At 41.9% G+C, this 22,330-nt stretch overlaps 1 protein-coding gene across 1 annotated transcript in view; it reads left to right on the top strand.

The window, feature by feature from the left end:
* The first annotated feature begins 3,025 nt into the window (after window positions 1-3,025).
* LOC135542189 (membrane metallo-endopeptidase-like 1) overlaps window positions 3,026-22,330 on the top strand; it is a 43,766-nt gene continuing 24,461 nt past the window's right edge. Inside the window, exons 1-18 of the mRNA XM_064968958.1 lie at window positions 3,026-3,107; window positions 9,714-10,003; window positions 10,503-10,547; window positions 11,220-11,279; window positions 11,442-11,603; window positions 12,192-12,272; window positions 12,457-12,552; window positions 14,544-14,662; window positions 14,777-14,842; window positions 14,929-15,063; window positions 15,313-15,402; window positions 19,177-19,313; window positions 19,546-19,639; window positions 19,749-19,877; window positions 20,053-20,151; window positions 20,255-20,338; window positions 20,448-20,551; window positions 20,664-20,722. Coding sequence (XP_064825030.1) covers window positions 9,847-10,003; window positions 10,503-10,547; window positions 11,220-11,279; window positions 11,442-11,603; window positions 12,192-12,272; window positions 12,457-12,552; window positions 14,544-14,662; window positions 14,777-14,842; window positions 14,929-15,063; window positions 15,313-15,402; window positions 19,177-19,313; window positions 19,546-19,639; window positions 19,749-19,877; window positions 20,053-20,151; window positions 20,255-20,338; window positions 20,448-20,551; window positions 20,664-20,722 — 1,717 coding nt within the window. The 5' untranslated portion in view covers window positions 3,026-3,107; window positions 9,714-9,846. The remainder of the gene's footprint in view (window positions 3,108-9,713; window positions 10,004-10,502; window positions 10,548-11,219; window positions 11,280-11,441; window positions 11,604-12,191; window positions 12,273-12,456; window positions 12,553-14,543; window positions 14,663-14,776; window positions 14,843-14,928; window positions 15,064-15,312; window positions 15,403-19,176; window positions 19,314-19,545; window positions 19,640-19,748; window positions 19,878-20,052; window positions 20,152-20,254; window positions 20,339-20,447; window positions 20,552-20,663; window positions 20,723-22,330) is intronic.

Here is a 22,330-nt window from a genome sequence, read left to right as displayed (position 1 = left end):
TCATACTGCCTGGGACACTAAAGAGTCAATATTACATTCCATACACTCCCTCCACAGATTCCTGTAAGCCCATGCTTTTCTCCAGTTGCTCTTCCAGCCAGCTTCCCCTCTCTCAGAGTCCCTTTGTCCTTTTCACTGATTCACTCAGCAGCTGGGCGGGATCCTTCAATAGAAACTTTTGTAAGAAAATGAAACACTGAGGAAACTGATGCCAACTGCGATCCTCCTCTACCCTCCTCTGCCTCTCTCTCGCCACTCTCTCTCCCTCCATAACAAAAGTCTTCTTCTCCTCATGATTTCTTATTATCACTGTCACTATCTCACTGGCAGCCTTCTACCATCTCTACCTCTACCCCTCCTCTCCCTTCAACTCTCTCTTATAAATAAATACGTCAAAGTTGCAGTTTTACATACGAAAATCACTTTTTCACATGTGAAATAGCTGTTTCACATGTTGAGCTTAAATTTCACACCTGAAACCATATTTTCACATGTATCAATTTAGAGTTCACATTATAACACCACCTTTTTACATTTGTGGAGGATACAGATGCCGTATCTTAATTTGATCATCCTATTGTTGCAGAAATTTTCCTGCACGCAAACTTGTATTCGAGATTGTATTCCAGGTTTAAAAAAGCCTATACCTTGTCATTACCATAAAAAAAAAAATCAGATTTGTTTTCCCCTATTGAACATTTTATCAGCCCCTATAAAAAATGTCCATTAATTATAATCCAGCTGTCGTTTCACATGTAAAATAAAAAATAAAATCTCACTTTTACATGTGGAATTGCAAGTTCACATGTTTTTTTTTACTAGGCAAGCCAGTTAAGAACAAATTCAAATTTTCAATGACAGCCTAGGAACAGTGGGTTAACTGCCTGTTCAGGGGCAGAACGACAGATATGTACCTTGTCAGCTCGGGGATTCGAACTTGCAACCTTTTGCTTATTAGTCCAACGCTCTAACCACTAGGCTACCCTGCCACCCCTTGAAAAACAGTCACGTGAAAATCAAATTGGCAGTTTCACACGTAAAAAAACTGAATTGCAGATTCACATGTGGGGTTGAAATAATGTTATTCTCCTCACATGTGAAAAGATGTTGTTAATACGTTGCAGTAGCACTGTTTCCACCAGTGGAATTAGGACCACATCTAAAAAGCCCAAATGTGGGACAATGGAATGATTTTGCGGGACATTTCCTGAAATGGGGTGGGGGGTTAAATCATCTTGAGTCCATTTCCTCTACATATATTTTTTGCATGGGCTGCGTCTCAATCCACAGCGTCCACCAATGGCGGCCTTCTATATCTGCGGTGGAAGGTGACCAAGCTACAGCGGTGTTTGTCAGACCATAAGACAACCATGAAAATCGGTCTTCTCACGAAAACATCTGTAGCGTCCAATCAGTTTAACCTACAAAACAAGGGAAGTACATATGGATGTAGTTCAGTGCCTAAACAAAGGGGTTAAATATGTGTAAGAAATATGTATAAATATCCTGATCTTTCTTATATCTCTCAGATATCGGACAGAATTCAAAACAAACTTCATTTTGTTTGAATTTTTTACTATGTATTTTTCCATCTATGAAACTGTTATTCTTAAAATAATTTGATATATTAGCTTCGTAGAAACCTCCATCCCCCGGCTTAGACTATAGAAGGTTTTAATGGATTACGCTCAAATGGCGACATACACTGAGTGTACAAAAAAATTAAGAACACCTGCTCTTTCCATGGCATGGACTGACCAGGTGAATCCAGGTGAAAGCTATGATCCCTTATTGATGTTACTTGTTAAATCCACTTCAATCTGTGTAGATGAAGGGGAGGAGACAGGTTAAAGAAGGATTTCTTAGCCTTGAGATAATTTGAGACATGGATTGTGAATGGGCAAGACAAAACATTCATGTGCCTTTGAATGGGGTATGGTAGTAGGTGCCAGGTGCACCAACTTGTGTGTGTGAACTGCAACGCTGCTGGGTTTTTCACGCTCAATAGATTCCTGTGTGTATCAAGAATGGTCCACCACCCAAAGACATGCAGCCAACTTGACACAACTGAGGGAAGCATTGGAGTCCACATGGGCCCGCATCCCAATGGAACGCTTTCATCACTTTGAAGAGTCCATGCCCTGCTTAATTGAGGCTGTTCTGAGGGCAACTCAAATATCAAAAAGGTGGTCCTAATGTTTGGTGTACTCCGTGTAGTTCTGCTGTATGAAGATCACTGTCTGTTAAAGGGGCAATCCTTTGTTTTTACATACATTTTTGGACTTAAATTAATGATTACGTACCCATTGATTCTTGAAGAATATAACATAAATGCCTCATGAGTTTAGTTCAACTGTTGTTGCCCATCAGAACCCCACATATAAGCTTCTTTTACCCCAACATTTGTAAGCAAAGTACATTTAAACAACCACTGTTTAGCCTAAAAACATTGTTAAAACTGTTGGTTTGATATCATGGATGGTCAGCAATTGCATCCATAGCGCAGTCTATGGATTTGAGAGTGGTTGCATTCCTCCAGCCCCATGCCTCAGCTTTTTACGGAAACTCTGGCAGGGAGTTCACTTTGTTAATTTTCAATTAAGGACTGTTGCTTTAAACACTTTCAATAGAGTAATAGTGTTATTATATGGTGCAATCCTCGAGTGAGTGAGATAATTTTGTGCCATTAATATCAAGCAACGCTTCTGAAGTAGAGAACAAAATTCTTAGTATTGCAAAAATATATATATATATATTGAAAGCAAAACATAAACCCAAAAGTATTGACAGCAAAACAAAATACTGCAAGGAAATATTTTTTATTTTATTTTAATAATGTATTTTTGTAAGGGATGCTCTCTACCTCTCCCTCGCTCCCTCTTTCTTTCTCCATCTTTTTCTCTCTCTCTCACTCTTTCTCTCTCTCACTCTTTCTCTCTCTCACTCCCTCCCTGAGCTGCAAACTGGACCAGATAGTATCTCTCAAGCATCCAGCGCCACAGCGTCATTTCTTCACACACCAGCTCTGGGTGACAGCTCAGTAGGGGTGTTTGGGAAAACAGCTTGCTGTGAGAGACGTCTCAGGGAGTTCTACCGTCTAGATCCAGGTAAGGAGCACTGCCTCACAGGCATTCCCTTGCTACATACCTTAGCACACATTTAACCACGACTGGTACATAAACAGATATACATTTAGAGCTGCTATAGTTTCAAGTTATCATAGGATTGAAACTCATTTGTATGATCTTTGCTGGTCATTTTATTTAATGTAAAAATGTATACTAATTTTGCTACCAGTCAGATAACAGTTTTCTATCTATCTATCTGTGCTACATACATACTGTATCATACATGCTGCCTACTTTATGGATTGTTTTGAGCATGAATGCTACATGTGTGCATCCTAAAAATACCCCCAAAGCCACCTGAAATGTCTTAACAAACTAGAGAACAATATACAATAACAAGATACACTATATATACAAAGGTATATGAACACCCCTTAAAATTAGTGGATTTGGCTATTTCAGCCACACCCGTTGCTGACAGGTGTATAAAATCGAGCACACAGCCATGCAATTTCCATAAACAAACATTGGCAGTAGAATGGCCTTACTGAAGAGCTCAGTGACTTTCAACGTGGCACCGTCATAGGATGCCACCTTTCCAACAAGTCAGTTCATCAAATTTCTGCCCTGCTAGAGCTGCCCCTTTCAACTTTAAGTGCTGTTATTGGGGAGTGGAAAAGTCTAGGAGCAACAACAGCTCAGCCGTGAAGTGGTAGGCCACACAAGCTTACAGTGCTGAAGCGGGTAGTGCGTAAAAATTGTCTGCCCTCGGTTGCAACACTCACTACCGAGTTCCAAACTGCTTCTGGAAGTAACATCAGTACGAGAACTGTTTGTCGGGAGCTTCATGAAATGGGTTTCCATGGCCGAAGAGCTGGAGCACAAGCCTAAGATCACCATGCGCAATGCCAAGTGTTGGCTGGAGTGGTGTAAAGCTTGCCGCCATTGGACTCTTGGGCAGTGGAAATGCGTTTTCTAGAGTGTTGAATCACGCTTCACCATCTTGCAGTCTGACGGACAAATTTTGGTTTGGCGGATGGCAGGAGAAAGCTAACTGTCCGAATGCATGGTGCCAACTGTAACGTTTGGTGTAGGAGGAATAATGGTCTGGGGCTGTTTTTCATGATTCGGGTTAGGCCCTTTAGTTCCACTGAAGGGAAATCTTAACGCTACAACATACAATGACATTCTAGACGATTCTGTGCTTCCAACTTTGTGGCAACAGTTTGGGGAAAGCCCTTTCCTCTTTCAGGAGGAACGTCGACTGCAAGCCAAGCCTAATCGCCCAACATCAGTGCCCGACCTCACTAATGCTCGTGGCTGAATGGAAGCAAGTCCGTCCAGCAATGTTCCGACATCTAGTTGAAAGCCTTCCCAGAAGAGTGGAGGCTGTTATATCAGCAAATGAGGGACCAACCCCATGTTAATGACCATGATTTTGGAATGAGATGTTCCACGAGCAGGAGTCCACATATTTTTGGTCATGTAGTGTATAAACAAAACATAGGCTCAGGGTTCAGAAACATTGAGTAAGTTCATTCTGTTGACCTGACACAGGCACTAATCCCTGGCACCGAGTTAAGAAGTTTAGAGACGTGGCTGTGGTACCAGTTACCAAACATGTAATCCCAACTAACGAGAAAAGGTGCTTAGAGCAAAGAAAGTCTAAATCCATGACATTTTCCACCCAAAGGTTTCGTTTTGATGTCTAGTTATGCACCATAACATTGCATGATTGCTCTAATTCACAAATACACCTTTAAAGGTTACTGAATCTCATCTATTCCCTCAAGACATTTGAGGGTATAACCTACACTGAACAAAAATATAAACGCAACATGTAAAGTGTTGGTCCCATGTTTCATGAGCTGCAATAAAAGATCCCAGAAATGTTCTATATGCACAAAACGCCTAGATTTCTTTACATTCCTGTTAGTGAGCATTTCTCCTTTGCCAAGATAACCCACCCACCTGACAGGTGTGGCATATCAAGAAGCTGATTAAACAGCATGATAGTTACAAATCAAATCAAATCCCAACAAACTTTAGTGTCACAAGCGCTGAACACATCAAGTGTAGACCTTACCGTGAAATGCTTACTTACAAGCCCTTAACCAACAGTGCAGTTCAAGAAGAGTTAAGAAAATATTTACCAAGTAGACTAAAATAAAAAGTAATACAATAATAATAACAATAACAAGGCTACATACAGGTGGCACGGGTACCGAGTCAGTGTGCGGGGGTACAGGTTAGTTGAGGTAATTTGTACATGTAGGTGGGGGTGAAGTGACTATGCATAGATAATAAACAGTGAGTAGCAGCAGTGTACAAAAGGGAGGGGGGCGGGGTCAATGTAAATTGTCCGGTGGCGATTTTATTAATTGTTCAGCAGTCTCATGGCTTGGGGATAGAAGCTGCTGAGGAGCCGTTTGGTCCTAGACTTGGCGCTCCGGTATCGCTTGACGTGTGGTAGCAGTGAAAACAGTCTATAACTTGGGTGACTGCAGTCTCTGACAATTTTATGAGCTTTCCTCTGACACTACCTATTATATAGGTTCTGGAAGGCAGGAAGCTTGGCCCCAGTGATGTACTGGGCTGTTCGCACTACCCTCTGTAGTGCCTTACGGTCAGATGCCGAGCAGTTGCAATACCAGGCGGTGATGCAACCGGTCAGGATGCTCTCGATGGTGCAGCTGTAGAACCTTTTGAGGATCTGGGGACCCATGCCAAATCTTTTCAGTCTCCTGAGGGGGAAAAGGTTTCATCGTGCCCTCTTCATAACTGTCTTGGTATGTTTGGACCATGATAGTTTGTTGGTGATGTGGACACCAAGGAACTTGAAACTCTCGACCCGTTCCACTACAGCCCGTCAATGTTAATGGGGGCCTGTTTTCCTGTAGTCCACGATTAGCTCCTTTGTCTTGCTCACATTGAGGGAGAGGTTGTTATCCTGGCACCACACTGCCAGTTCTCTGACCTCCTCCTTATAGGCCGTCTCATAGTTGTCGGTGATCAGGCCTACTAACACTGTTGTGTCGTCAGCAAACTTAATGACGGTGTTGGAGTCGTGTTTGGCCACGCAGCCGTGGGTGAACAAGGAATACAGTAGGGGACTAAGTATACACCCCTGAGGGGCTCCAGTGTTAACTTCTTATGGCTGGGTGGCAGTATTGAGTAGCTTGGATGAATAAGTTGCCCAAAGTAAACGGCCTGCTCCTCATTCTCAGTTGCTAATATATGCATATTATTATTAGTATTGGATAGAAAACACTCTAAAGTTTCTAAAACCGTTTGAATGATGTCTGTGAGTATAACAGAATTCATATGGCAGGCAAAATCCTGAAGAGAAATCAAAACAGGAAGTGAGAAATCTGAGCTTGGTATGTATTCACCACAGTTCCCAATGAAATCCCCTTGAGATATTAATGATGTTGCACTTCCTAGGGGTTCCACTAGATATCAACCATCTATAGAAATTTGAATGAGACTTCTACTGTGTTGTGGTACTGAATGAGAGCAGAATCTATCAGGTGACTTGCAGTCAGCCATTTTCTGATCACACGCATTCTTCATGGTATCCACTTGCGTTCCATTGCTCATCAAGACACAAAGGAATACTCAGGTTGGAACTTTATTGAAGCTATATGTTAAAAACATCCTAATGATTGATTCTGTACTTAGTTTGAAATGTTTCTTCGACCTGTAATATAACTTTTTGAAAATTCTGTCCAACGTAACGCTGACCAGAATGAGCGTTTGGATATGTATACCAAACGCGCTAATAAAAGAAGGTATTTGGACATAAATAACGGACATTATCGAACAAAACAAACATTTATTGTGGACCTGGGATTCCTGGAGTGCTTTCTGAGGAAGATCATCAAAGGTAAGGGAATATTTATCATGTAATTTCTTGTTTATGTTGATGCCAACATGGCGGCTATTCTGGCTATTTATTGCATGGTTTGCTTATTCCGTAAAGGTTTTTGAAATCAGACACAGCGGTTGCATTAAGGAGAGGTATATCTATAATTCCATGTGTATAACTTGTATTATCATTGACATTTATGATGAGTATTTCTGTTGAATAATGTGGCTATTCAAAATCACTGGATGTTTTTGGAACTAGAGAATGTAACGCGCCAATGTAAACTCATATTTTGATAAATATGAACTTAATCAAACAAAACACACATGTATTGTGTAACATAAAGTCCTATGAGTGTTATCTGATGAAGATCATCAAAGGTTAGTGATTCATTTTATCTCTATTTGTGCTTTTTGAAAAACTCTGTGTTTTTCTGTGGCTTGGTGGTGACCTAACATATCGTTTGTGATGCTTTCGCTGTAAAGCCTATTTGAAATCGTACACTGTGGTGGGATTAACAACAATATTACCATTAAAACGGTATAAGATACATGTATGTTTGAGGAATTTTAATTATTAGATTTCTGTTGTTTTGAATTTGGCGCCCTGCACTTTCACTGTCTGTTGTCATATCATCCCGTTAACGGGATTGCAGCCATAAGAAGTTTAAGGATCAGCGTGGCAGACGTGTTGTTGCCTACTCTTACCACCTGGGGGCGGCCAGTCAGGAAGTCCAGGATCCAGTTGCAGGGAGGTGTTAGCTTATTGATGAGCTTTGAGGGCACTATGGTGTTGAACGCTGAGCTGTAGTCAATGAACAGCATTCTCGCATAGGTGTTCCTTTTGTCTATTTGAGAAAGGGCAGTGTGGAGTGTGATTGAGATTGCGTCATCTGTGGATCTGTTTGGGGTGGTATGCGAATTGGAGTGGGGCTAGGATATCTGGGAGGATGCTGTTGATGTGAGCCATGACCAGCCTTTCAAAGTACTGACGTGAGTGCCACGGGGCGGTAATCATTTAGTCAGGTTACCTTTGCTTCCTTGGGCACAGGGACTATGGTGGTCTGCTTGAAACATGTAGGTATTACAGACTTGGTCAGGAAGAGTTTGAAAATGTCAGTAAAGACACTTGACAGTTGGTCCGCGCATGCTTTGAGTACACAGGTGCATCTTGTGCTGGGGACAATAAAAGGCCACTATAAAATGTGTAGTTTTGTCTCACAACACAATGCCACAGATGTCTAAAGTTTTGAGGGGGTGTTCAATTGGAATGCCCACCAGAGCTGTTGCCAGAGAATTTAATGTTAATTTCTCTACCATAAGCCGCCTCCGATTTTGTTTTTGAGAATTTGACAGTATGTCCAGTCGTCCTGACTGTCTTCACAACCGCAGAACATGTTTGGCATCGTGTGGGCTAGTGATTTGCTGATCTCAAAGTTGTGAACAGAGTTATGGTATGGGCAGGCAGGCATAAGCTATGGACAACAAACACAATTGTTTTTTATCGATGAAAATTTGAATGCTCAAAAATACTGTGACGAGATCCTGAGGCTCAGTGCGAGGCCCATTTTCTGAAGGTATCTGTGACCAACAGAAGCATATCTGTATTCCCAGTCATGTAATATCCATCAATTAGGGCCTAATGAATTTATTTAAATTGACGGATTTCCTCATATGAACTGTAACGCAGGAAAATCAATGAAATTGTTGCATGTTGCGTTTATATTTTTGCTCAGCATATATCAACAGAATTTAATACATAAATGACCACAACCCTTTGTAAGAAAATTGAAGATGACAGTGCAATCATATCACTATTAGATATCAAATATGCAATATCTAATTATCAAAATAAGGAATTCATTGTATCGTCTATCTGAGGGGTGAAAGCAGAGTTTTGGCTTGGATATAGGCCTACTACAGCAACCTGGTCTTGTTGACTACAGAGATATGTAGCTCTGACATTGAGACAGACAGCTTTTGCGAATACATTCGAGACAGGCAGTAAAGACCTGCAGTTCCTCCAACCTCCAACAGCCGTGCCAGACGTGCCCATGAGTATTCATCAGGAGAAGCTAATAGGGCACCGCGGCATGAACCTCTGATTTAGAGCCCTGCCTCCTGTCACTCCTAATAGAAGAGCAGCTAGAGAGCGTGTGCAACAGGCTGGTATTGGAGGAGGAACAGGTGTTGATGAGTGAAAAGATGCAAAGTGATGCTGAAAGGTATGAGTCATTGGGATTTGTTCCCCAGAAATGCTCATTTGCAATATTGTGTTCAGATAAAACATTATGATGAGTAGGACATATTGTGCAGGAGGTGTACGGCCAGCTGTAGAATTATGCTAAAAGCACAAATGCATAATTTAATTCAAAATGCTTTAAGATATGAGTGGGTGAAGAAACCCACGTTATATCTAACATTAAGCCTAATATGACCACTTGTAAGGCTAAAAACGTATCCAAAGTCAAATGAGCAAATATTATGTCCCAAACTAAGAATTTTCTCAAAATAGCAAAGTGGCAAAGCTGAGCTCATAATTTGTTCTGCGCATTGTTGTCAGCTGTGTCTGGGTCATATCACAGAAGCAGTCAAGGGAACACCATGGTCACATCAGACACTACAATAATTTATTTCCAGGTGCGCAGTAGGCCCAATGGAAGGGTGTGATTCATTAGGCTATTAGCCTATAAATAAGCTTTAGCATAGAAAGGAGACACACTTTCCTACGAAGGGATAAGTTGAAGGTTCAACTATGTTTTCTCCCACTCGGTCTAGGTCACTTGAACGACTGGCATAGCACTGCATCACTTGACACAGCCCACTCACAAACGGGTACGCAGGCTCTCTGCCTGTGCCCCGTCCCCTTCACTCTGCACACTCATTTCCCAGAGAGCCCGGAGAGGTGAGAATGGGAAAATCCGAAAGCCAAATGGATATCATGGAAAAATCAACCAAACCAGTGAAGCGCCGTTGGACTGTTGTGGAGATCGGGCTATCTGTGCTGTTGTTGCTGGTCAGCTGTGCCCTAGCTGGACTGATAGTCCTCTACACTTCGGCTTTGAGAGGTAGGCTCAACCCAACGACCGAGGACTATTCCCCTAATCAATTGCTAAATGCCATTCCATTTGTAAAGTAAAGTCCTTAATGTCCAGAATTGGTCTGTGACCCTCTGATTTTCTCCGCTAATAGTAATGCAATTTACATTTTAACGGGTATGTTAAATTGTGGAGGTCATATGGTTTGGCTATAGTTGGGCAATGGTCATTGGGCAGTAGAAATACAAATAGAATTTGACCTCCACTAATTACACTCACATCTTACTGTGATATTCATCAGGTTTTCATGTTATGATTAGTCTAGTTGGTAAGCACAAAGCCAAGCAGTATCTGAAAAACTTTATGAGCATCTTGTGACAACTATCCCAGAGTGTTTTGTAAAATATATTTCTATATTTTCTAATCAGAATAAAATGTCCATTATTGAGTTGGGCAAAGCATTCCAGCCTATTGTAACAGTAAGTGCTCTGATCAAGCATTTTCCATGTTTATTTTCTCTCCAATGCAGAGCAATCTAATAGATCTGGTGTGTCAAGGAGCTCAGTCACCGAGGGTGAGTCTTGACACTTGAGTTGAAATATGTGATTATATCCATGTTATAGGATACGCTACGATGTAAACTGGCCAGAGGATGTTCCCCTTGTAATTCCCTCTGACAAAAGTGAGAGAATAGTCATCGCTGACACAGCCATTTCAGAGTGTAAGGGGTGCGTAACTGTTGGCAGGGAAGTCAAATGCAGGAGAGCAGAATGTGGTGAATAGCCAGAGCAGTTTAATATATAAAACTAACTGCATGCAGAACAACAAACACATGGCTACAAAACCAGTAGCGCACCAGTAACACATAGCACACATACTTACAAAATAAACAATTCCCAACATGGACATGGGGGAAACAGAGGGAAAATATGCAACATGTAATTAGGGAATTGAAACCAGGTGAGTGTGAAAACAAGACAAAACAAATGGAACATGATAAATGGATCGGCGATGGCTAGAAGACAGGTGACGTCGACCACCGAACACTGCCCGAAAAAGGAGAGGAACCGACTTCGGCAGAAGTCGTGACACAGAGAGACCAGACAGACAGTATCAAGCCATGATTGACAGAGAAATCCAAATGGTCCTTAATGCTGCTGTTAATAAATTCAAACTCTTTGCCATGAATGATAATAATTGTTTTCTATTAAAAGTTCCTCTTAAGTTCACTGTGTCATGTTTTCAGGGCAGCAGTATCGTTCTGCCCCCAGCAATGTTTGCACAACTCCTGAGTGTGTTACTGCAGGTGAGCATTCTGCCTTCATATGGGGTTGTTCTTCCTCCCAAAACAAACTCATCGCTCAATATTACATCAACATCACAGATAACTGCATCACAAGTTTCCCTTAACTGCTATGTAATCCCATATTCCCCTCTCTTGACTCCTCATCTGACTGTGGCCCCACAGCTGCTCGTCTTCTGCAGAACATGGATGCAACGGTAGAGGCTTGTCAGAACTTCTACCAGTATGCCTGTGGGGGCTGGCTGGAGCGCCATGTCATCCCAGAGACCAGCTCCCGCCACAGCGTCTTCGACATCCTCAGAGACAAGCTGGAGATCGTGCTTAAAGGTCCAATGCAGCCATTTTTTTCTTTTTTTTTATCTCAATGTCAAATCATTTCTGGGTAACACTGAAGTATTTTACTGTGATTGTTTTCAATTAAAATGGTCAAAAAGAAACAAAAATAGCAAAAGGCGATATCTCAAGAAAGAATTTTGCCAGGAGTGGTCTGAGTGGGGAGGGGAAAACTGAAAATGAGGTGTTATTGGCAGAGGGGTTTGAAACTCTCTTTCTCATTGGTCTACTAACAAATTTACCGCATGGGGATGTCACCATGGAAGGCCAAAACTCACCAAGACAGGCTGACATTTCAGGTGGTCTTTTCAAACAGTTCTAACACCAAAACGGCATGATCATAACCTCATAGTGTGGAAATATATATAAAACACAGGAAAATCAATGGGCCTTTAAAGGTCAGTCAGCAACATGTTTCCATAGTAACCTCAGGGTCAGCCATTATGTGATAAACGTGGCCCATGGTCAGCTACTGTCTTGTATGCAGGATTACACGGTGTTATCATCAACTTGCTGTGTTAGATAAAATCAATGAATAAAATTAGGTCAATCTTTGCAATGCTGTCGGTTATCTTCTCACAGGAATTTTTGAGACTGAGAGTGATCAGGACCGTGATGCCTTCAAGAAGGCAAAAACTCTCTACAGCTCCTGCATGAATGAGAGTGAGTAGGATTTCTCACGTCTAAACTCATACTAACTCAACAGCAGTTAACACTGTTACACAGCTCTTTGGTCTCATCAGAATTCGTTGCATACTCTGTAATATTAATCAACAGTAAGTATGTAAGATTGACTCATGGTGCGTTCGTAAAGGTGTTACTGTGTTGTCTGTGTTGTCTGCTGTAGCTCTGATAGAGCAGCTCGACTCCAAGCCTCTCATGCGTCTCATCGTCAGCATAGGAGATTGGCCTGTTGCCTCAGAGGACTGGAACAGCGCTACAGGTACTGATCACACACACACACACACACACACACACACACACACACACACACACACACACACACACACACACACACACACACACACACACACTGAAATGATGAGTGATATGAGTGAGGGTGACGTGTGACATGCTCGTCCAACCTGCCCCTCCTCCCAGCTCTCAGGTGTTGTGAAGGGGGGGGGATGGGAGGGGGGTTGAGTGGGCAGCAGAACAGCCCTCAATCAGGACTGTGACTGATTCTTAAAATAGACCACTGTGCTCTGCGCCAAACCTCCTGACTGCCGCCAGTATAATTAAATGTAGTTAAGGCCGTCGGCTCAAACAAAATTGAACACACGTAAGTGCATCTGGTGCCTTTTCACAAGCAGATATATGACTGTAAATTGTGCGGCAGTGGCCACCTACAGTGCTGTGCCTTCAGAAAGTATTCACACTCCTTGACTTTCTGAACATTTTGCTGTGTTACAGCCTGAATTTAACATTGATTAAATGTAGACTTTGTGTCACTGATCTACAAACAGTACCCCATAAATGGAATTGAACAAATTAATAAAATATGAAGAGCTGAAATGTCTTGAGTTAATAAGTCTTTAATCCCTTTGTTATGACAAGGCTAAATAAGTTCACGAGTAAAAAATGTGCTTAACAAGTCACATAATAAGTTGCATGGACTTACTCTGTGTGCAACAATAGTGTTTAAATTAACTTGATTTTTGAATGTCTCCCTCATCTCTGTAACCCACACATACAATTATATGTCCCTCAGGTCCCTCAGTTGAGCAGTGAATTTCAAACACAGATTCAACCACAAAGCCCAGGGAGGTTTTCCAATGCCTCGCAAAGAAGGGCACCTATTGGTAGATGGGTAAAAAAAAAAGCAGACATTGAATATCCCTTTGAGTATGGTCAAATTATGAATTACACTTTGGATGGTGTATCAATACACCTAGTCACTACAAAGTTACAGGTGACCTTCCTAACTTAGTTGCCGGAGAGGAAGGAAACCGCTCAGGGATTTTACCATGAGGCCAATGGTGAGTCTAAAACAGTTACATAGTTTAATGGCTGTGATAGGAGAAAACAGAGGATGGATCAACAACATTGAAGTTATTCCACAATACTAACCAGAGTGAAAAGGAAGCCTGTAAAGAATTAAAATATGCCAAAACATGCATCCTGTTTGCAACAAGTCAACAAAAATGTGACAATGCAATTAACTTTTGGTCCTGAATACAAAGTGTTATGTTGGGGCAAGTCCAATACAACACAAAATTGAGAACTACTCTCCATATTTTCAAGCATAGTGGCATCTGCATCATGTTATGGGTATGCTTGAAATCGTTAAGCACTGGGGAGTTTTTCATGATAAAAAGTAAACGGAATGGAGCTAAGCACAGGTAAAATCCAAGTTCAGTCTGCTTTCCACCAGACACTGTGAGAGGAATTCACCTTTCTACAGGACAATAACCTAAAACACAAGGCCAAATCTACCAAGAAGACAGTGAATGTTCCTGAGTGCCGAGTTACAGTTTTGACTTAAATCTACTTGAAAATCTATGACAAGACTTGAAAATGGTTGTCTAGCAATGATTTTGAAAAGAATAATGAGCAAATGTTGTACAATCCAGGTGTGGAAAGCTCTTAGAGACTTACCCAGAAAGACTTACAGCTGTTATCACTGCCAAATGTGCTTCTGCATAGTGTTGACTCAGGGGTGAGAATACTTATGGAAACATTTCTAAAAACACGTTTTCAGTTTGGCATTATGGGGTATTGTGTGTAGATGGGTGAGAGTTTGTATTTATTTGATCCATTTTGAATTCAGGCTGTAACACAACAAAATGTGGAATAAATCAAGGGATATGAATACTTTCTGAAGGCACTGTATGCTTGGCTGTGTGAGAGGTAGTCAGTGTACTCTCTGCAAGCCAGATGATTAATGTTATATTAAATGGCCTTGTATATAATTGTTTAATGTTATTATACCAGAACAGGCTTGGAGCCTGGAAGATACTCTAGCCACCCTCAACTCTCATTACCACAAAAAGGTTATTCTGGACATGTATGTGTGGACGGATGACCGCGACTCCCGGCGCCACATTATCTACGTAAGGACATTGTCTTGAATACACAATGTTCGCAAAGTTCTGTGTTTTATTTGTCAATCTTCACCAACAGTGATTTGGTGATAGAAAACTGACATGTCTGTTTATATTTTACAGATTGACCAGCCAGGACTGGGAATGCCATCCAGAGATTATTACTTCAACGATGGAAACTACAAAAGGGTACTTTCATCAACAGCGTGTTTAATAACGTTATATGGATGTCATTGCAGGTCAACTTTGCAGTTGTGTGTCGTATGGCTCTTTAGGTGCGAGAGGCCTACTTGCAGTTCATGGTTTCCATGGCGAGGATTGCCCGTGAGGACAGGAACTTGACCCAGGATGATGACCGTGTGGTGGAGGAAATGGTGCAGGTGCTGGATCTAGAGACAGATATAGCCAATGTGAGTGCTAACCTGCCACAATAGGGACATAAATGAAAAATAGACTTCAATGAATTAGTCTTCAGCAAGAAACTAATCTAATAGAGACTCATGAAATCAACTACACTCTACTTTATGTTGTCCGCATGTTATAAACTTGATGAATATCATGAATAGATCAATATTACTGCTAAATACAGTTTGTCACCTCAAATTATAATACATCAGACATTACTGTACACCTATAGTTTCTGTGCTGTCGTGTCATAGGCCACATCCCCTGCAGAGGAACGTCAGGATGTCACGATTCTCTACAATAAGATGACCCTTAGTAAACTGCAGGAGTCCTTCAATCTCAATGTAAGTGCTTCCACTCCAGTGATTTCAAGTGGATGAGACTTGAGTCGGATGGCGTTGTCTATTTATAGTACACTCTACTACATGTACACTGCATTCTGAAAGTATTCAGACCCATTCCATTTTTACACATTTTGTTATGTTACAGCCTTATTCTAAAATTGATTAAATTATTGATTTCCCGCATCAATCTCACAATACCCCATAATGACAAGGCAAAAACAGGTTTTTAGAAATGTTTGCAAATTTATACAAAATAAAAAACAGAAATACCTTATTTACATAAGTATTCAGACCCTTTGCTATGAGACTCGAAATTGAGCTCAGGTGCATCCTGTTTCCATTGATCATCCTTGAGATGTTTCGACAACTTGATTGTAGTCAGCCTGTGGTAAATTCAAGCTATTGCACATGATTTGGAAAGGCACATACATCCCACAGTCCCACAGTTGACAGTGCATGTCAGAGCAAAAACTAAGCCATGAGGCCGAAGGAATTGTCTGTAGAGCTCTGTGACCGGATTGTGTTGAGTCACAGATCTGGGGAAGGGTACCAAAGAAATTCTGCAGCATTGAAGGTCCCCAAGATTACAAAACCCGATGATCACTCTGACAGAGCTCCAGAGCTCCTCTGTGGAGATGCGAGAACCTTCTAGAAGGACAACCATCTTTGCAACACTCCACCAATCAGGCCTTTATGGTAGAGTGGCCAGACGGAAGCCACCCCTTAGCTTTGAGTTTGCCAGAAGGCACCTAAAGGACCTTGAAACCTTGATTGAACTCTGTGGCCTGAAAGCCAAGCTTCACATCTGTAGAAAACATGGCACCATCCCTACGGTGAAGCATGGTGGTGACAGCATCATGCTGTTGGGATGTTTTGCAGCAGCAGGGACTGGGAGACTAGTCAGGATTGTGGGAAAGGTGAACGGAACAAAGTACAGACAGATCCTTTATGAAAACCTGCTCCAGAGCACACAGGACCTCAGACTGGGGCGAAGGGTCACCTTCCAACAGGACAACGACCCTAAGCACACAGCGAAGACAACGCAGGAGTAGCTTTGGGACAAGTCTCTGAATGTCCTTGAGTGGCCCAGCCAGAGCCTGGACTTGAACCCTATCACACATCTTCGGAGAGACCTGAAAATAACTGTACAGCGACGTTCCCCATCCAACCTGACAGAGCTTGAGAGGATCTTCAAAGAATAATGGGAGAAACTTCCCAAATACACGTGTGCCAAGCTTGTAAGAAGACTTGAGGCTGTAATTGCTGCCAAAGCTGCTTCAACAAAGTACTGCATACTTCTGAGTGGTGCAGCGGTCTCAGCCACTGCATCTCAGTCCTAGAGGCATCACTACAGACCCTGGTTCAATCCCAGGCTGTATAACAACAGACCATGATTGGGAGTCCCATAGGGTGGTACACAATTGGCCCAGAGTCTTCCAGGTTAGGGGAGAGTTTTGCCATGGTAGGCCATCACTGTTAAATAAGAATTTGTTCTTAACTGCAGAAACATTTCAGTTGAATACATTCAGTTGGACAATTGACTAGGTATCCCCCATTCCCTTTCCCTAACTGACTTGCATAGTTATAGGTTAAATAATAAATAAAAAAGTAGTTGTAGTTGGAAGTTTACATACACTTGGGGGGGAGTCATTAAAACTCGTTTTTCAACCACTCCACAAATTTCTTGTTAAAACAAACTATAGTCGGTTAGGACATCTACTGTGTGCATGACACAAATCAGTTTTCCAACAATTGTTTACAGACCAAGTATTTCACTTGAAATTCACTGTATCACAATTCCAGTGGGTCAGAAGTTTACATACATTAAATTGACTGTGCCTTTAAACAGCTTCGTAAATTCCAGAAACGATGTCATGGCTTTAGAAGCTTCTGATAGGCTAATTGACATCATTTCAGTCAATTGGAGGTGTACCTGTGGATGTATTTCAAGGCCTACCTTCAAACTCAGTGCCTCTTTGCTTGACATCATGGGAAAATCAAAAGAAATCAGCCAAGACCTCAGAAAAAAATTGTAGACCTCCCACAGGTCTGATTGATCCTTTGGAGCAATTTACAAAAGCCTGAAGGTACCACGTTCATCTGCGCAAACAATAGTACGCAAGTATTAACACCATGGGACCACGCAGCCTTCATACCGCTCAGGAAGGAGACGTGTTCTGTCTCCTAGAGATTAACGTCTTTGGTGCGAAAAGTGCAAATCAATCCCAGAAACACAGCAAAGGACCTTGTGAAGATGCTGGAGGAAACCGGTACAAAAGTACCTATATCCACAGTAAAACGAGTCCTCTATCGACATAACCTGAAAGGCCGCTCAGCAAGGAAGAAGCCACTGCTCCATAACTGCCATAAAAGACAGACTATGGTATGCAACTGCACATGGGGACAAAGATCTTACTTTTTGGAGAAATGTCCTCTGGTCTGATGAAACAAAAATAGAACTGTTTGGCCATAATGACCATCGTTATGTTTGGAGAAAAAAGGGGGAGGCTTGCAAGCCGAAAACACCATCCCAACCGTGAAGCATGGGGGTGGCAGCATCATGTTGTGGGGGTGCTTTGCTGCAGAAGGGACTGGTGCACTTCACAAAATAGATAGCATCATAAGGATTGCAAGACTCCTCCTTTGTATTATTTTACAGTGACGGCCTACCCTGGCCTAACCCTCCCCTAATCTGGAAGATGCTGGGCCAATTGTGCAGCGGGGTGGCAGGTAGCCTAGTGGTTAGAGTGTTGGACTCGTAACCAAAAGATCAAATCCCAGAGCTGACAAGGTACAAATCTGTCATTCTGCCCCTGAACAATGCAGTTAACCCACTGTTCCTAGGCCGTCATTGAAAATAAGAATTTGTTCTTAACTGTCATGCCGAGTTAAATAAAAACAAAATGTGGATGTAAAATTATGTTATCTCAAGACATCAGTCAGGAAGTTAAAGGAAGTAAAAGGAAGTTAAAGCTTGGTTGCAAATGGGTCTTCCAAATGGACAATGACCCTCAGCATACTTCCAAAGTTGTGGCAAAATAGCTTAAGGACAACAAAGTAAAGGTATTGGAGTGGCCATCACAAAGCCCTGACCTCAATCCTATAGAAAATTTGTGGACAGAACTGAAAAAGTGTGTGGAGCAAGGAGGCCTACAAACCTGACTCAGTTACATCAGCTCTGTCAGGAGGAATTGCCCAAACTTCACCCAACTTATTGTGGGAAACTTGTGGAAGGCGACCTGAAACAATTTGACCCAAGTTAAACAATTAAGGCAATGCTACCAAATACTAATTGAGTGTATGTATACTTCTGACCCACTGGGAATGTGATGAAATAAATAAAAGCTGAAATAAATAATTCTCTCTACTATTATTCTGACATTTCACAGTCTTAAAATAAAGTGGTGATCATAACTGACCTAAGACAGGGAATTTGTATTAGGATTAAATGTCAGGAATTGTAAAAAACTGAGTTTAAATGTATTTGGCTTAGGTATATGTAAACTTCCAACTTCAACTGTATGTAAATGTGATATTTAAGTTTTTTTTATACATCTGCACAATTTAAAAAATATATATTTGCTTTGTCATTATTGGGTATTGTGCGTAGATTTATGAGGGGGGGGAAAACAATTCAATCCATTTAGAATAAGACTGTAGCGTAACAAACAAGTCAAGGGGTCTGAATACTTTCCGAATTCACTGTATGTATTTGTAGCTTGCAGAAGAAGGCTCAGCCTGATAGTAATAGCAGCAAATATATATTTCTGACAGGGTTTTAACTGGACAAGGTTTGTGCGTGGAGTGTTGTCCAGCGTGGCTGTGGACCTACAGCGAGAGGAGGAGGTGGTGGTCTACAGCTCTCCTTACCTGGAGAAGATGAACGACGTGCTTTCCAAACACACTGTCAGGTCAGACTCTGCCCAATGGCAGCTGTTCATGTGAAACAATGGTAGGATCATGAGAAGCCCATGGTTCACATGTGCTTCTATCAGTATAGTATCTACTGTGAATTATCACGCGAGTCATGCAGGAGGGTGGATTGTGGTCACACCATCTCGGGCTGTGTGTGTCATGTCCCTCAATCGCTCAAGCAATGTATCTACATTGTTGGTGAAATATGTCCATGTTTTTCTCCTCCAGAACTTTGCAGAACTACCTTACCTGGCAGCTCGTCATGGAGAGAGTCAGCAGCCTGAGTCGCCGCTTCAAAGATGCCAGGGCACACTACAGAAAGGTGAGACAGATATTTGAGCACACTTAGGAGCACACGTCGAAACAAGCACATTGAAAAGCAAATTCACGTGTAAACGTGTGGCAAATTAGACTGTCTGTGTGTGTGTCAGGCACTGTACGGGACCACCGTTGAAGAGGCACGGTGGAGAGACTGTGTGCGTTACGTCCAGGGCAGCATGGAGAACGCAGTGGGTGCTCTCTATGTGCGAGAGACCTTTGCTGGTGAGAGTAAACGCATGGTGAGTCACTCCTGTTGACCCTATGCAGGCAAAACAGTGAAAATCCCTCTCCGGCAAATTATATCACTGTCACTAAAGCAGTTTAGGCAGCACTTTTAACATGAGTGCCCATTTGTGTCCATGTGAGTTGTTACGGGTGTGTATATGTTGATTTATTAACTCTTTGTGTGGACAGGTCAGTGACCTCATCAGTAAGATCCAGGAAGCGTACGTGGAGACACTTGAGGAGCTGAACTGGATGGATGACCAGTCTAAGGAGAAGGCAAGAGAGAAGGTACAAACAAAGCGGTGCAAACAAACATACCATGTACCTCAGCATTTTGAAAGTGTAATTCAAAGAACTTACCAGCTGACTGTTCTACTGCTCTATGTTACAGGCCATGGCCATTAAGGAGCATATTGGCTATCCTGACCACATTCTGGAAGAGAGCAATCTGAAGCTTGACCAGGAGTATGCCCATGTATGTGTGACCTGGCCAAAGTACTGTGCTACATCTTCCAATTTGAAAGAGAAATGGATGTAGAATTTGTTGTCTAGATTGTTTCTGATGATCTGGTCTCTTTCTGCAGCTGAACTTTAGTGAGGAGAACTACTTTGAGAACGTCCTTGAGAACCTGCAGGCTGAAGCTCACAAGACTTTGAAGAAGCTGAGAGAGCCAGTCGACCCGGACATGTAAGATACATCCATTAAGCCTCACATACTGTAGACGCACCCCCCACGGAACACTGAGCACACATTCCCTCTCAAATGATGGGATCTTTATTCTAATTGGGGTTTTTTCTAGGTGGATCATTGGCGCTGCTGTTGTCAATGCTTTCTACTCGCCAAACAGAAACCAGATAGGTAAGATGACAACAGCCAACACAATCGCTGCAACTTTTGTCACCCATCCACAGTTAGCTATTGCCAGCCAATCATGACTTAAAGAAAAATCCCTTACTAGAAAATAAACAAGTTCTGCAAACACCATAATTATTTGATGAATTCAGAAGCATGTAGAGAATAAAAGCAAAAACATGCATCATGTTTGCAACAAGGCATTAAAGCAATAAAGCAAAACATGGCAAAGCAAATAACTTTTTTAAATGTTTGGGGCAAATCCAAAACAAATCCAATACAACACATTACTGAGTACCACTCTCCATATTTTCAAGCATAGTGGTGGCTGCATCATGTTATGGGTATGTTTGTAATCTTTAAGGACACTGGGTATTTTATCAGGATAAAAAAGAAACAGAATGGAGCTATACACAGGCAAAATCCTAGAAGAAAACCTGATTCAGTCTGCTTTCTTCCAGAGACTGGGAAATGAATTCACCTTTCAGCAGAACAATAACCTAAAAAACAAGGCCAAATCGACACTGGAGATGCTTCCCAAGAAGACAGTGAAAGTTTCTGAGTGACCGAGTTGCAATCTTTACTTAAACCTGCTTGAAAATCTATGGCAAGACCTGAAAATGGCTGTCTAAAAATGATCAAAAAACAACTTGAAAGAGCTATTTTGTGTGTTTTTTCGCATTTTTCGCACTTACAACATAAGTTTGTAACTTATGTTGTACATAACGTTGATAGTACCGTCTCTTCTGACCGAAAAGAGCTTCTGGATATCAGAACAGCGATTACTCACCTCGAACTGAGAAATATTTTTTCTTTAATGAGTCTGACAAGGGGAAAGTCCTCGTCATTTACATGAAGAAAATAAGCAGATACAGGGGGCGCAGATCAGGGTGCCTTGTGAGAATTCGTCAGGGAGTGGGTAACCCGCCGCTACCATCCATTCTATTGGCCAATGTACAATCACTGGAGAATAAACTGGATGAGCTCAGTTCGAGACTATCCTACCAATGGGACATTAAAAACTGTAATATCTTATGTTTCGCCGAGTCGTGGCTGAATGATGACACGGATAATATACGGTTTGCTGGGTTTCCTGTGCATCGGCAGGACAGAACAGTTAGATCCGGTAAGACGAGGGCTGGGGGTGTGTCTATTTGTCAATATGTTACATATGTCTAATATTAAGGTTGTCTCGAGGTATTGCTCACCTGAGGTAGTGTACCTTATGATAATCTGTAGACCACACTATCTACCAAGAGAGTTTCCATCTATATTTTTTGATGTCGTCTATTTAGCACCACAAAACGACGCTGGCACTAAGACCGCACTCAATGAGCTGTATAAGGCCATAAGCAAACAAGAAAACGCTCATCCAGAAGCGACACTCCTAGTGGCCGGGGACTTTATTGCAGGGTAACTGAAATCCGTTTTACCTCATTTCACTCAGCATGTCACTTGTGCAACCAGAGGGGAAAAACTGTAGACCACCTTTACTCCACACACAGAAATGCGTACAAAGTTCTGTCTCGCCCACCATTTGGCAATTCTGACCATAATTCTATCCTCCTGATTCCTGTTTAAAAGCTAAAACTGAAGCAGGAAGTACAAGTGACT

Source organism: Oncorhynchus masou, chromosome 6 (genome assembly GCF_036934945.1).
Source record: "Oncorhynchus masou masou isolate Uvic2021 chromosome 6, UVic_Omas_1.1, whole genome shotgun sequence".
NCBI lineage: Eukaryota > Metazoa > Chordata > Actinopteri > Salmoniformes > Salmonidae > Oncorhynchus > Oncorhynchus masou.
Note: the sequence above shows the minus strand (reverse complement) of the source record. Positions and strands in the feature narration are given on the sequence as shown.